This window comes from Siniperca chuatsi, linkage group LG5 (assembly GCF_020085105.1).
Source record: "Siniperca chuatsi isolate FFG_IHB_CAS linkage group LG5, ASM2008510v1, whole genome shotgun sequence".
Classification (NCBI taxonomy): Eukaryota; Metazoa; Chordata; class Actinopteri; order Centrarchiformes; family Sinipercidae; genus Siniperca; species Siniperca chuatsi.
The window spans coordinates 5,103,307-5,116,712 of record NC_058046.1 but is presented as its reverse complement, the minus strand read 5'-3'; the positions used below and the strand labels follow the sequence as shown (position 1 = coordinate 5,116,712).

General features: G+C 38.6%; 1 protein-coding gene across 2 annotated transcripts in view; it reads right to left on the bottom strand.

The window, feature by feature from the left end:
- Window positions 1–13,406, bottom strand: part of kank1a (KN motif and ankyrin repeat domains 1a) — a 71,299-nt gene that overhangs the window by 24,452 nt on the left and 33,441 nt on the right. The window contains exon 2 of one of the 2 annotated variants that reach the window (XM_044196013.1): window positions 5,975–6,104. In XM_044196013.1, the coding sequence (XP_044051948.1) occupies window positions 5,975–6,011 (37 nt within the window). In that variant the 5' untranslated portion in view covers window positions 6,012–6,104. Of the gene's footprint in view, window positions 1–5,974; window positions 6,105–10,858; window positions 10,887–13,406 lie in introns of those variants that run through there. The other variant, XM_044196014.1, reaches the window with a different exon arrangement.

Sequence of the window (13,406 nt, the reverse complement as noted above, 5' to 3'; positions counted from 1 at the left end):
AGACATCACCTGATGTTTTATAGACGAAACCAACTTATCATAAAAATAAGATAGAATAATAGATTCATCAATAATGAAAGTAATGATTAGCCCTAGTTTTGTGCAGAAGTAAAACTATACTACAGTTATTCTGTTCAACCTTTAAGTATAACTATCCCGCTTGACAACATACAGACAAATTAAAGAAAAACAAAACAAATGCAGATGCTTCCATACATTATGAGACTCATAATACTGAGACACTTGTTTTACCCTCATTTTGACATAAAACTCATAAAAACAGTGGAAAAACTCTGAGCAGCAGATATTTCCTTACAACTGAAGGAAACTCATCGGACAGAGACAAACAGTCTCATACACACAGCTGCAGAGAGGAATAATACAGTGAAGTACTCAACGTTTTGAAGTGCATTACACTGAGTGGGAGCAAACCATGATGCAAGTGCCTGGGTGGAGGGGACTCTGGTGGCCTGACTGACACACCCCCCCACACACACAGCCACACACACAGCCACACACACACACACACACACACAGGTCCTTTTCTGATACAACCAGCCTGGTATTTCCTGGCTCTGCCTGTGAGCTCTATACGCCTAATTACTCACAAGAAAAGTAGAGCCAACGTTTGATCAACACCTCATACTGCAGCAGCTCAACACCAGGAACAGCGAGACACATCCGTCTGCATAAAAAAAAACAATAAAATAACAGGAAACCAAACAAAACAAAAAAAAGAACAAGAACCTTAAAGCTGCACATTCCTGCCCTTTTCTAACTGAACCCGGGCAGGACATACGGAGCAGACGCTGATCTATTAGCTTCTTCTAGAAACTCACACGGCCGTGCCAGACTCTGCTGCCAAATTCAACAACTTAGCTCTGTACATGATGATGCAGACTGGAGGAAATGTTTGGGCTTCCTCTGCAAACATTGAGGCAGTTTGGAGAACTTTGCCCATCTCGGTCTTTTCTCATAGATGGTCAAGCAAAACAATCAAAGCCACTGTGATTCTGCAGGCTGGTATATTTCTAGTGAACAGATCTGCAACACGGGAATAATTATAATTATATTTGGCTATTCAAATCAGTTTTATAGGACGTTTTAGGGTTCTTTTGGTCGTTTGGGTGTGACCAACAGTAAGCCGAGGTGAGGCTATAAAGCCATGTCTACCATTAGCTTCATTCATGCCTGTACTGTTTTTTGATGAATGGTGATCCCTGGACCTCAAACTAGATGCTGCTTCAGGGAAGACAGCTCATCAAGCCGAGTGTGATAAGTGTTAAAACAGAAAATCGACTAGCTGGAGGGGAAGGCAGGACTAACAAAACACTTCATGCAAAAATGCTGCAAATTGTAACATTTGTTAAGAACAAAATTTACAAGAAACTTTGCTGAGAGGTAAAACAAGATCTTTACAGTGCACCACCATGGACAGACATGCTACATGCTTCTGCCTACATAGTGGAACACTCTCAGCATCTACGAAAAAAACTAAAATTTAAATAAATCTAAAATAGAAAACAGACTGCAGGTGCAAGAACTAAAAACATATTGGGGAAAAATAACTTAAGTTAATAAATAACTGCTATGTTTCTGCAATAAATTTGCATTATTTCCCCAGATATATGCAACAAAATGGACAGCTGTTTTCGCTCAACATCATCTTAACAAGACTTAAGAGTCTACATGTACAGCCAAGCTAGCAGCTCTGTGAGGCAGTACTAAGGCACAGCTGTGCTTTGAGCTAAATGCTAAAGTCATGCTAACATGCTCACAATGACGATTCTAAACATCTGCAACCTGCAGATGCAGCAGGTAAAATGTTTACGGTGTTTATCATTTTGGTTTAGCGTGTTAGCATGCATTTGCTAAGCAATAATCACAAAGTACAGCTGAGGCTGATGGGAATGTGTTTAGTTTTGCATGTATTTGGGCATAACCCAAAGTATTAGACTGACCCACTGAATGACTGCTAAATCAGCTATTTTTGGCCAGCTAGTCAATTTCCCCAACAACAATTCAAAAAGACAACAGCAAATGAGTAACTCTAGTAACTAATTAACAGCTTATTTCTTGTTCATCTAATCTTTACAAAAAACAAAAAACTTTTTAAATCCACAACATGCCATTTTTGGTTTTTGTTCGGATTAACAAAAAGAGACATTACGTGTTAATTGGTGATCTTTAGAGGTGCTGGCAGGTGGATTTTGTCACCTTTGGACAGAACCAGGCTAGCTATTTTCCCTGTTTCTACTCTTTATGCTAAGCTAAGCTAACTGGCTGTTTTATGCAAAGATCCACACAAGATGCTGGTCTCCCCCACCCCCCCTCCAACTGCGTGGCCAACTCTTCAGCCCCCTCTGAGAATGACTGTCATTGGTCATTTGCAGCGCGGGCAATACCAGTAGCAAAAAATGTTATTAATAAATCAGGCTTAATTATGTTACTTATCAGATGGACTACACTGTTAATATTTAACATCACTCATTAAAAAAGGACACATTTAAATTTTCTATCAAGCAGTAAAATGGTTTAGGTAGTGCACTAATTCTCATTACATGTGACTACTGTATTGTACATGCATACATTGTTGATGCTAAAATAATATACTGTTCAGCCCTACTGGCTGCAGAAGGCACCTTTGAAATACTGACAATGAACGGATTAATGCACACTGAGATACAGTCACACTTAAACGGACCGGTTCAACATCTATTCATCAAACACTGTTGTGCAAAGACACTAAGAGTCCAGAGCCTTCAGGACCAGTGAATAAAACAAACAATTATCCCGTTTAGTTTACTAAGACACAGCGCCCTGCCCCTTTGGCACACATTATTATAAGCTCACAGCACTTACATAAACACACACAATAGGAAAGGGACTGATGGGGCACAGTGAGAAAACAGTACCATGGGGTATTTCAAGTGGCAGCTGGATCTGTCCCCGCTGCAGAAACAAAACCACTTCGGTGAGTTTGAATGATCTGCGGGGGGGGACCACTGCTCTCTGGGTTTTCTGTCCACAACAGACTGGTGGCATTCAAGTCAGGCCAACGCCATCATGCTCTGCTCTGAGCCATGACTCAGGGTTTTTATTTTTAGACAAACCACGGCTTCACTGCATGAGCGAAGATGGTTCAAGTCATTATTTAGCTTGTTTCGCTCACAATCATCCTTTTCACATGTGCAGGTTTTTTTTTTTTTGGCATTGAGTCACAGGTTCTGCTTAAATAAATAGAGAAAGAATGACAAAACGCAGCAGGTTGATTAACAAGCTTTACCCCATATTTCCCTTTGCTGAAGAGTTTTACTAATTTTTCAAAGACAGTAGTGTTATGCGTTTTACCAAACTTTATGCCATACAAGTAGACAAGCTAGCAAAAAGTAGCCTACTAACAGTCCATCGGTCATGTGATCCTCACCTTGTAGGTTGTAGCGAACCTACCCAAAAACACTGGATACTACACTTCCCATAATGCAACTCAATACCATTTCATTAGACTCTACCTGCATCATAAATACATCTTTTAAACGCCACACCTCTAGTTTGTTTGCAGACTTTCCATTAAATATTCTACAAAAACTCTGAAGCCCAAGCCAAGATAACCTTGATGATATTGTTTGGGTTATTTTCTCAGGCTTGACAAATCTCGACCAGAGGCACAGAAGACTTTGTACAAATGTTTTATGTGCTGAGTAGTACTAGAGTAGAGTATACTAAAAACTTCAATCAGTTAAGTGTCCTCTTAAAAAGAACTGGATACTGCAAACGTAACAAAAACTGATGCAGAGAAATCGATGTTGATTTCTTTCCTCAAATTATTAGACCATCTTAAAATCATTTAGAGTGAGTATTACCCATTTTTGAGCACAGGAGCACTAAAGGTAAAGTTTTGCTGTCTTCTTGAAATTCTTTCAGTGCAGCAGGTGACCACGTTGGCATGTTAACTGCCAACACTGCAGAGAAGCTATTTTTACAGTTTGCAGGAGGTTAGCAGTGTTAGCGTAGCATTCCTCAGCACTTTTCACATTCTGTAAAAATGGACAATAAAAATACTTTGTTGGGCATTTAAAGTGAATCCACACATTTTTCTTGACAAGATTTACATACTTAAAAAAAAAAAAAAAAAAAAAAAAAAAAAAAAAAAAAAAGGTATATCTCCGTCGAAATACATGGTGGTGGCAGACCGACGTGGCTGTGGACGGTGTGTAAATGTCCTGAAAGCATCTGCTCTGCATGCTGTGCATTCCTGGAGGGATTTGGAAGTAAGAAGCTTCACTCTCTCCTGTTAGTCTGGCCAGGAATGTGAGCCGTCTGCAGGTGGGTGTTCAGAGCTACGCCTCGGCTGACAGCGTTTATTTCTCACTGAAGCGTGGAAATCTTCTCTGCATGTGCGCTGTGTGAACGCACACAACCTCAGTGTGTTTCAGAAGCACAAGCGGTGCAGAAATAACTTAGAGGAGCGAATTAGTTTAGAAAAAAGCGATTGTTTTTGTCCATTATAAGCTAATGTTCGACATTCCTGCAAGTATGCGTATGTCCATGGGAAGAATGTGTGAACAAATACAGCAAAAATTAAAACATGCTTTACAGATTTTTTAAAAATATTTCCAGCATTTTATTTCACTTCTGCTGTATAAAACCTGACTAATGAAGCATCGCGTTAGTTCGTGCAGGACACGGAAGTCATACGCCACAGCTGTAATCAGCTGACAGCCAGCAGGTTCAATCCTCGTTTCTAATCAGTCACACACCAGTCACAGCTCATTCTCATAACAAGGCGGTCCATTTAAACATGACTAAGCTTTGCCTCCACCTTTTTAGTTCAGGTAAATAGTATTATGTCTTTCTTAGGCTTGTCTTTGTATACCCGGGGTTGCATCGTGCTACTTGTTTTGGCTTAGCTTGGTGCTTGGCTCATCCAGGGAGCCTCTAAGAGCGGAGCATTCAGCACCAAGCATGACTGTCTTTCCATTTGTGGCGATAAATGGTTTAATTTATGATGAGAGAGTTCCTGGCTGAATGAAATTCATTAATAAGAAGTCATACTGAAAGATGCAACTAGGGCAGGGCAATGATTTTTGTTGTTTACTGACATACTGTGGACTAGTATATCATCTGTATTCTTTTAACAAAATGTGGTTATCCAAATTGATAATACCAAAAAAATTGCAAATAAAATTAAACGGAGTCTTAAAGAGTCTTGTCTAATCCGATTAATTGCTGTTTAAAATAGTTCAAGGCAGTTAACACTGATTTGATTATTTTATGTGTGACCTTCCATACATTTGCAATATCATAATATGGCAAATCACATCGCAAAAAACATTAATGTCAGATTATTAACTTCAACCACATCTCTCAGCCCTGGATATAACTGATCTGTCAGTCGCTCGCTCATTCTGATGACAATGCTACTGCTACATTTAGCAAGACGCTACAAAGCTATAAATGTCACACACTATATGTACCGATTTTATCACTGATGTAAACTCGTATTTCAATACCTAAAAATGTAACTAAATGACTACAGGTAAAAAAAAATTTTTTTAATCTTTTTCTAAATTCTTAATGCAAGAATGAACAGCTTTCACTTATGTATGTTGTTGAGACAGATGTGATGCCGTAAGCCTGAAACTGGACACCTAATCTACATTTAGCCTCATTGTATCCTTATCCAGCCAAGTTTTATTTAGTAAGGATGAGCACATATAGTTCTTGAGGCAGCCAGGAATCATTAAACATGTAAAAGTATACTTTATTCCACTATCTACAATAAGACCATGATGAATTAGTCTGATAAACAAGATGCACGTGCAAAACCAAACGTGGCAGAGAAAAAAACTAATTTCACACACAAAAAAGATAAAACATGCTACAGCATCACCAATTCAAGCATAATCAATGAATGAAAAGAAAGAGAACTCATATGATTAAAAAAAAAATATGTAAGAAAAGGGTTGGTTACCTGGGCCATTGCCATTCACGTGCATGGTTTGAGCCATGGCTGCAGCTGTGTGCTCTCAGTCCCACAACAAGACCTACTGCGGTCATGCAACTGCCATGCATCAAGTCCAGATTACCATGCAACCTGCAAACTGAGACAAAACACAAAAGGAAACAGTTACTCACATATCAAGTTAGTTGTAAAGAGTCACATGCAGACAGGTAAGCAAAGCAGCAAAACGCTCTTTATATCGGAGAGCTCTGCAAATATGTCATTATCATCATCCCAACATAAAATGCTATTGTAAGAACCAACGATATAAACACCAGAGAGAACAATTTTTACAGAAATTCAACCTTCGTGATAAGAGTCCCTGCCGATTTAAACATAAAATCTCTTATTTTGACTTTTCTTTAGTACTTTGACAAGAGATTTGTCCTTAAACTTGGTATCCTGTACAGTAAGCTGTGCGTCCACTGACAAAACCATAATGTAAAGTATAACAGAGAAACGGTAAAAAAAAAAAAAAAAAAACCCCCACAACTTTTCCAAAGAGTACACGAGAGGTCTCCATCAGACATGTACATCATGTTCTGTTACACAAAGGCCTTTTTTAGTGAAAGCTGAAGCCCACTTAATGTGATCGACAGCACTGACCTCTGCTTATTCACAGGTGTGTTTGCATCTGACATTTATAAGCATAAAAGGTCCTGTGTGCACTGGCCTGGTCATTATCAATGGATACATTATGAGCAGGAACAAAAGAGCTATTCTCCTCTAATAAAAAAGGAGCCAACACGAGGGGAAAAGGCGACTTCATGGGCCACAGAGAGGGCTGGTTTGTTAAATGAGTATCTGGAGGAGTAAAGATGCAGGCAAGGTTGCCTCAGATAGACCCAGGCTCTTTTTAGACACTCTGACTTCAGACTATTTACCAGCAAGACTACTGACCTCAGATCCTCTGCCCTGCTGATCGCTGGCTCCCAAAGTGGGACCTAGGCCACCTAGTGGCCTTTAAGAGGGTCCTTAAGAGTCCTCAGCAAAATAAGAGAAGCTTCCACTACTAGTGATATTTTATTTAAGTATCATTAAATGTCAGTGTAATGGAAACTTGTTAAAGAAGTCATTCTACAGTTCACACACTGTAGTTCAGCTGTTTCTTGCTTTTTATTTACTTAGTGGGAATCTGCTAAATTAGCAGCTCATTTGCACGTTATCTCCATTTTTCTGTTTTCTGTAAGACTGGAAGCATTTTATGAGCTTGTCGATGTTTCGAGAACCTCAGGGATCCGTGCCTTTTTACATCTTTAAAATCCTCAAACAGGGAGATGTGGTTTTGTTATCCATTATGATCTGAGAGAAGCAATATACACTCAGTTTATTAGGTACACCTAGCTAAAACGAACGCAGTCTAGTACAACAGCCCTGCATTAAATCCTACCTTCATTAGACTACAATGAGGTGGTCTAAATATTAGAAAGAACAGCGCCACAAACTACAGCCTCCAAAATGGCCATAAAGTTGAACCAGCACTTCTCTAAAAACTGAACTGAAGGACATACCTTAATCATTAAAAAGGTAGGATTTATTGCAGGGTTGTTGTATCAGACTGGATTAGTTTTAGCTAGGTGTAGCTAATGAACTAGCAACTAGGTCTATATTGTCATGTAGTAAATTTCCTTGAATTCAAACTGTTCATACATAAAAGAACCAGGTGAGAATGTCTGTTTTTGGCTAATCGAGGAAAAAAAATTTGTGATAAAATCAAGGTACTTCTTCAGGTTGATGCACAAAACCTGTAAATCTAATATGGCCACTAAGCAGCCCACACTGCTCTGCTAAAAAGAGGGTTATTAAAGGGGTAGCTACCTGAATAGACATGCAACATCTCCACCAATTGAAAAAGCGCATACTTGCGTATGTATTGGAAACCTATGAGACCCATATGGGATTTGTGGCCACATGATCTGAGTCTGAGGGAACATCTGAAAGGTCACTCTGTCAGGAGTTACGTTACAGGCGAGCTTTCACTCATCTGCAGCACATGTAAATCCTTGTTTACAGTACGCACCCAGATAAAAGCAGCACAGCAATGTCATGTTGCTGAGGTGTCTCTAAATCCTAACTGCACGTCATCCCGAGGGCCGATTATAGATCCGATACAGAGAGGAAAGAGATATGAGCCAACCGTGACAGAGTACTCAGAACTGTTCTAACACCCAAATAGACCGTAATCGTGTGGCTAAAAAGTCTGAAGTCCCTCCCCTCACATTTAAAATGAGCTACATGTGAAGTAACAGTAAATTAATACAATGTCCATTCTGACATAGCAGCATCCTTCCAAGAACAAGACTCTCAGCCTCTAAACTGCATTTTAGACTGTGGGATTTTTGGATTTGGAGAAAAATCTGCCGCTTTAGGGTACAAAACAGGAAGAGGAATATGTTCTTCCTGAGCAAAAGTACCAAAAGCTATTGAACGTTTTTGTTTATGACACATGGAAGGAGTGAATGTAGATGGAAAGAAAGAAAACCTTTGAAGATGCTCCCTAAAACTGTCGATTGATATTTTCCATGAACCTTATTGTTTCTAACCGCTTATTTAGTCAAAGAGTCAAGGTTCCTTTATTGGGTTGAACAACATGTCATGAGCCAAATTCCACCTTCCTGATATGCAACTGACACTGAGGCCTTCCTGGCAGTATGAACAGAAGGTCTAAACATAATGACAGCTATCACAATAATATGTGCGCACAGAGAGAGACACAAAGGGAAATAAACTTAATTACAAAAAGGCAAGGCTGACATGACACTGACTGGAATTCTGCTTCTATAAAAAAGGTACTCGTAAATGTCTCTGTGGACCTACAGCATGCAGAGAAAGGTGTTATGGGTAAAGGCAGGTCGTGGAGGGGCTGACGGGCATCCCTCCTAAATCTCAACAACACAGCAGGGGGTAGACGAAACCAAGCACAAAAGTAATACATACACGTATGAAAGAAACAGTCACGCGAACGTATCCGAGATGTTAAGCATAATCCCAGTTTAACAAAGCAAGAAAACATGACCGACAGACCAAACATTGCCGAAGTGTCCGGTTCCATCAGCTGCCAGAATGCAAACCTGAAGGAAATGCTCAGATGTAACATGCAGCGAAGAAAATAGAAAAAGCTACTTGGATTCTGTCATCCTCATTTATTTAGAGTTTAGACTTATTCAGCAAGTCTGTAAGAAGCTGACAGATGAGGGCTGTAAGACCAAAACATTATGCTTTTGTACTTTAAATAGATTTTCCATTATTGGCTTTGAGAATGTCTCGCCTTTCTTTCATGGCGTGCTAAAAGAGGAGAAAATATTAAGAGTAAAGCTGGTCCATCAAAATTATTGGTCGAATAAAAATGAAAGATTGTATCTGAAAGAATATTTTAAATTTTGCTTGTAATATTGTACGGTTTCTATTTATGGCCATTAGTATTTCTCTTGTAAATATTGTTTTTTGTAAAAGCCATTTTAAAAAGATGATGGTAATGTTGTTTTGTACAGTATCTATGATGATCTATAAGCCACGAGTGATCAATGGACATAATGAAACTGGAAACCTCCCCGAAGGCGCGATAGCCAAAACATTTTGGTGAATAAAGCATGGTGAACGTTGAAAATGCAAAACACAAAAAAGTGCTACATCATCTTCACTTTTCAAATGAAAAGCTTTCAAAGATGTATTCTGATGTAGAGCCTAATTGTAACAGCTGTAAGTCACATACACACTCTCTTATTCACACTTTCTGGACTTTTTGGTCCAGTACTATTCCCCTTATTGGACCTCTGTTTCTAAGACATTCTCAGAGGTATTTGGAAAACCATTTGAACCCTCCCCTCTAATAGCAATTTTTGGTGTTGTCCAAGAGGACTTCTCTTTATCCAAACAGGCAAATTCAGCAGCTTTTGCTTCTCTAGTAGCTAGACGCCCAATTCATTTAAAATGGAAGCCAGAATCACCACCATCACATATTCACTGGATTAGAGATCTTATGCCGTTTCTCCACCTAGAGAAAATTAAGTGTACTCTCAGTGGCTTAACTGACAGGTCCTGTAACTTATGGCAGCCATTTTTATCTTATGTAGACATACTAAAATTCCACTCTTTTCCTTAGCATACAGGTCTAGATTTAGTCAGTCAGTCTCTTGCTGGACTGTACAAGCTCCATTAAGCCTGGACTTTTTTGGACTTTATTTTTTTGTATTTATCTATTTATTTATACATTTTCAAATGTCTGTACAAACAAAACAAAAATACAGCTTACAATAAACCTTCCTCTCCTACTAGTCTGCACTCTCTCTTTCTTTTCTCTCCTTTGTGCTACACAGCAACAAGACATTCAGTTAATGATCAACATATTGGAGGAACTCACATTTCTACTCATTATTTACTTTCAGCATTTCTCTGAATATCCTCAAGAAAACATGAGCTTTCAGCCTGTTGCATAATAACTCAGTAAAACTGGGTGGACTAACTTGAAAGTAAACCTTTTAAAAAAAGACTTCAGTGTCACATGCATGAGATCCTAGTTTAAAACGGGCATCGAGGATTATCACCTTACATTTCTGGACCTTTTATCCAACAGATGTTTGAGGAATTGACTCCAACAAACCATTTCTTTTTTTCCAGCATTTGCGTTCTTGGAATCGTGTGAGGTTAACAGTGAAAACAAGGTGTTATTATGGCCTGTTGAACAGAGTTATGCTGCAGGTCAAAGCTTGCAGATCTGATGCTTTGTCATACCTACAGCAGACATAACCAAACAAATGTGTGACCACAATAAGCTGTTGGTATGTTACATGTTAACCTTCATAAAAACCACAACAGCGGGATCTGATATTCCAACAATCTGCTCATGCAGCTTACCTGTAACTCTCATTCTAACTTCCTCCTCACACAGCAGGCAGGTAGCAAACAGGACTGAGTGCACAAGCCCCCAACAACGAGCCTTTACCCAGCAGACCTCGGAGCGAGAGGGATAAGTTTCACGGCTAAGATTAGACAACTTCCTCAGATGACAGCCAAACGATCTGTGTCCTATAAGAGGAAACAGGACTTTAGGCTGTTTGGGTAGACCCGACCCCTGCACTGGGCCTCCAGGTAAAGCGCATGGCGAGCTAATGCAGTTAACAACCTGTGGTCACTCTTCAGCCTGCGCTGACCTTCAACTCACAGCTGAAAAACAGCTAATGAGGCAGACAATAGAACATAATGGAGAGCCTTTTCATTAACAGTTACATATTAACCAACACAGCAGCGTTTCCCTTCAGCCCTCAGCAGCTGAAGGTGAAGACCGAGCGTAAACAAAAAGCCATAATCACCAAATCTTAACCAAGCTGAGCCGAGGACGCTTCATCAGAGATGAGCTTTCAACATGAAAGACGTGTTAATCAGGTGTATCAGCAGATCTTTTGAGTAGCAATAGTAAGATTACACATGTAGTGACAAGTAAATGTTTAACTATACATTTGGATATTAAGTTACAGATTAATCATACTGATAATCGATAATATATTGAATTTTAAAAATGGATAAATCACTTCAGTCATTTAATCAACAAAAAAAATCTCAAATATGGCCTGGTTCCAAACTTTTACATGTGAGAATGTGCTGCTTTTATTGGTTTTATATATTGAAACTGTATATTGAATATTTTGGGGGTCTGTACTGAAATTTTTTAGACATAACATTTAGCCTCGCAGGACTTTTTTTTTTTTTTTACTTTTCAAAGACTAAATGATTAATGGATTGAAAATAATTGTCAGATTAACAATATAAGAAAAAAATAATTGCAACCTTACAATTCACACTGTTTTCCTTGTTCTCATCTTAATCATATCAGCTGATTAAATGCCTTCTTACTTCTTGCTAAGCTACATTTTAGTTTATTTTTATTTGCTCCCCAGTTACTAAATACAGGAAAACATTTGTATCATCTATAACAATATATTTTAACATTGCTCGGTGAAGTGACACCAAAAGGTTAAGTCTGTAAATGCACCGAATGTTATTTTCCCCCTAACCAAAAGGTAATGTTATGCTAAGTAGAACTAAACCACCAATATCTACCTATTAAACCATCAACAGTGTCCCAACAGTGCCTTTCCCACCTTGTATAGCAATACGTGGCCTTGGTGACAACACACCTATGAAAACCCGCATTTTATTTAACTGTTCATGTTAAAAAAAAATTATTAAAGTCATAGTTCTTAAGAGTCATTAAAAGTCTTTGACCAAGTGTAAGGAGAGAGTTTGTACAGTTTACTAACTGAAGTTCAAAACATTCTAACAGTCGAATACGTCTTGAACTAAATCACAGTCGACACAAACTGGCTGACAAACTGTTGCCAGAAGCCAAAGCTTTGTAGTTGTAAAGTGTGGCATCATTTTACTCGATAGCTCTGCTCATTTGCTGTAGTATCATAGTAGTTTTTAAATTCTGGTTCCTAGTAAAACGAAAACATCATTCAGCTTAGAAAGTAGTTGGTTTCAATGTATTCACTGGGCCAAACTATCAGTCAGTCTCTAAGACCTTTTAGAGTAATCAAAATCTTTACAACTTGATCTTTCCAGTTAGTTTGAACAAAGATTTTTTTTAAAAGTGTAACTCACCTTAATTCACTCTTGACTGAACAGAACAAGCAGATTTACAAGTAGCCTGAGCGTGACACGACGAAGAATTTAAATTTAAAAAAAAAAAAAAAAAAACAGGGCAATGACAAACCAGAACAACTTGTTTTGTTCCTCCTCAGCTGTTACATAAACATTAAACACGCACATATAGCTTTCAGAGTGCAGCGGCACGACAGGAGTTCCAGGTGAACGTCGACTGATTTACAGTGACTCAGGTCAGGTTCCTCTTCACAAGGAAGGGTGTTGCTGTTCGCCTAAATGATTAATTGTGATACGACAGACTCGACATGCAAGACAAACAAAAACAGATGCAAACTACCAAGTAATCAAACAAACAGTCACATATCATGCTTTTTTGTTTTCATGATAAAACGAAGCAAATCACAGAGCCCAGTGAATTACAAGGGAGGAAAAAAAAAAAGTCTACTCAAATTATAAATTTGTTCCCTTGAATTTGGACTTTGTAGCCCAATAAATATTCACAGGAATTACTAAATCAACTAGTTCATAAACCAGCTTCAAGGTCATTACGTTGATTAATTGATTAGTCAGCAGTTATCAGAGATATTTCCCCCAATACCTGCCAGGCTCCATAGAACTTGGTGTAATAATAAATAACTCAATTTTTAAGTGCATCGAGCGGTCACATGACCACAACAAATTAAACCTGGAGAGGCAGATGAAGAAGAGACATAACTTTTCATTAAGACTTTCCAAAATAATGTAGCAAAGGCGATGAGAAAACCCTGGATCACCACACATTAAATAAAAATACTTTTGG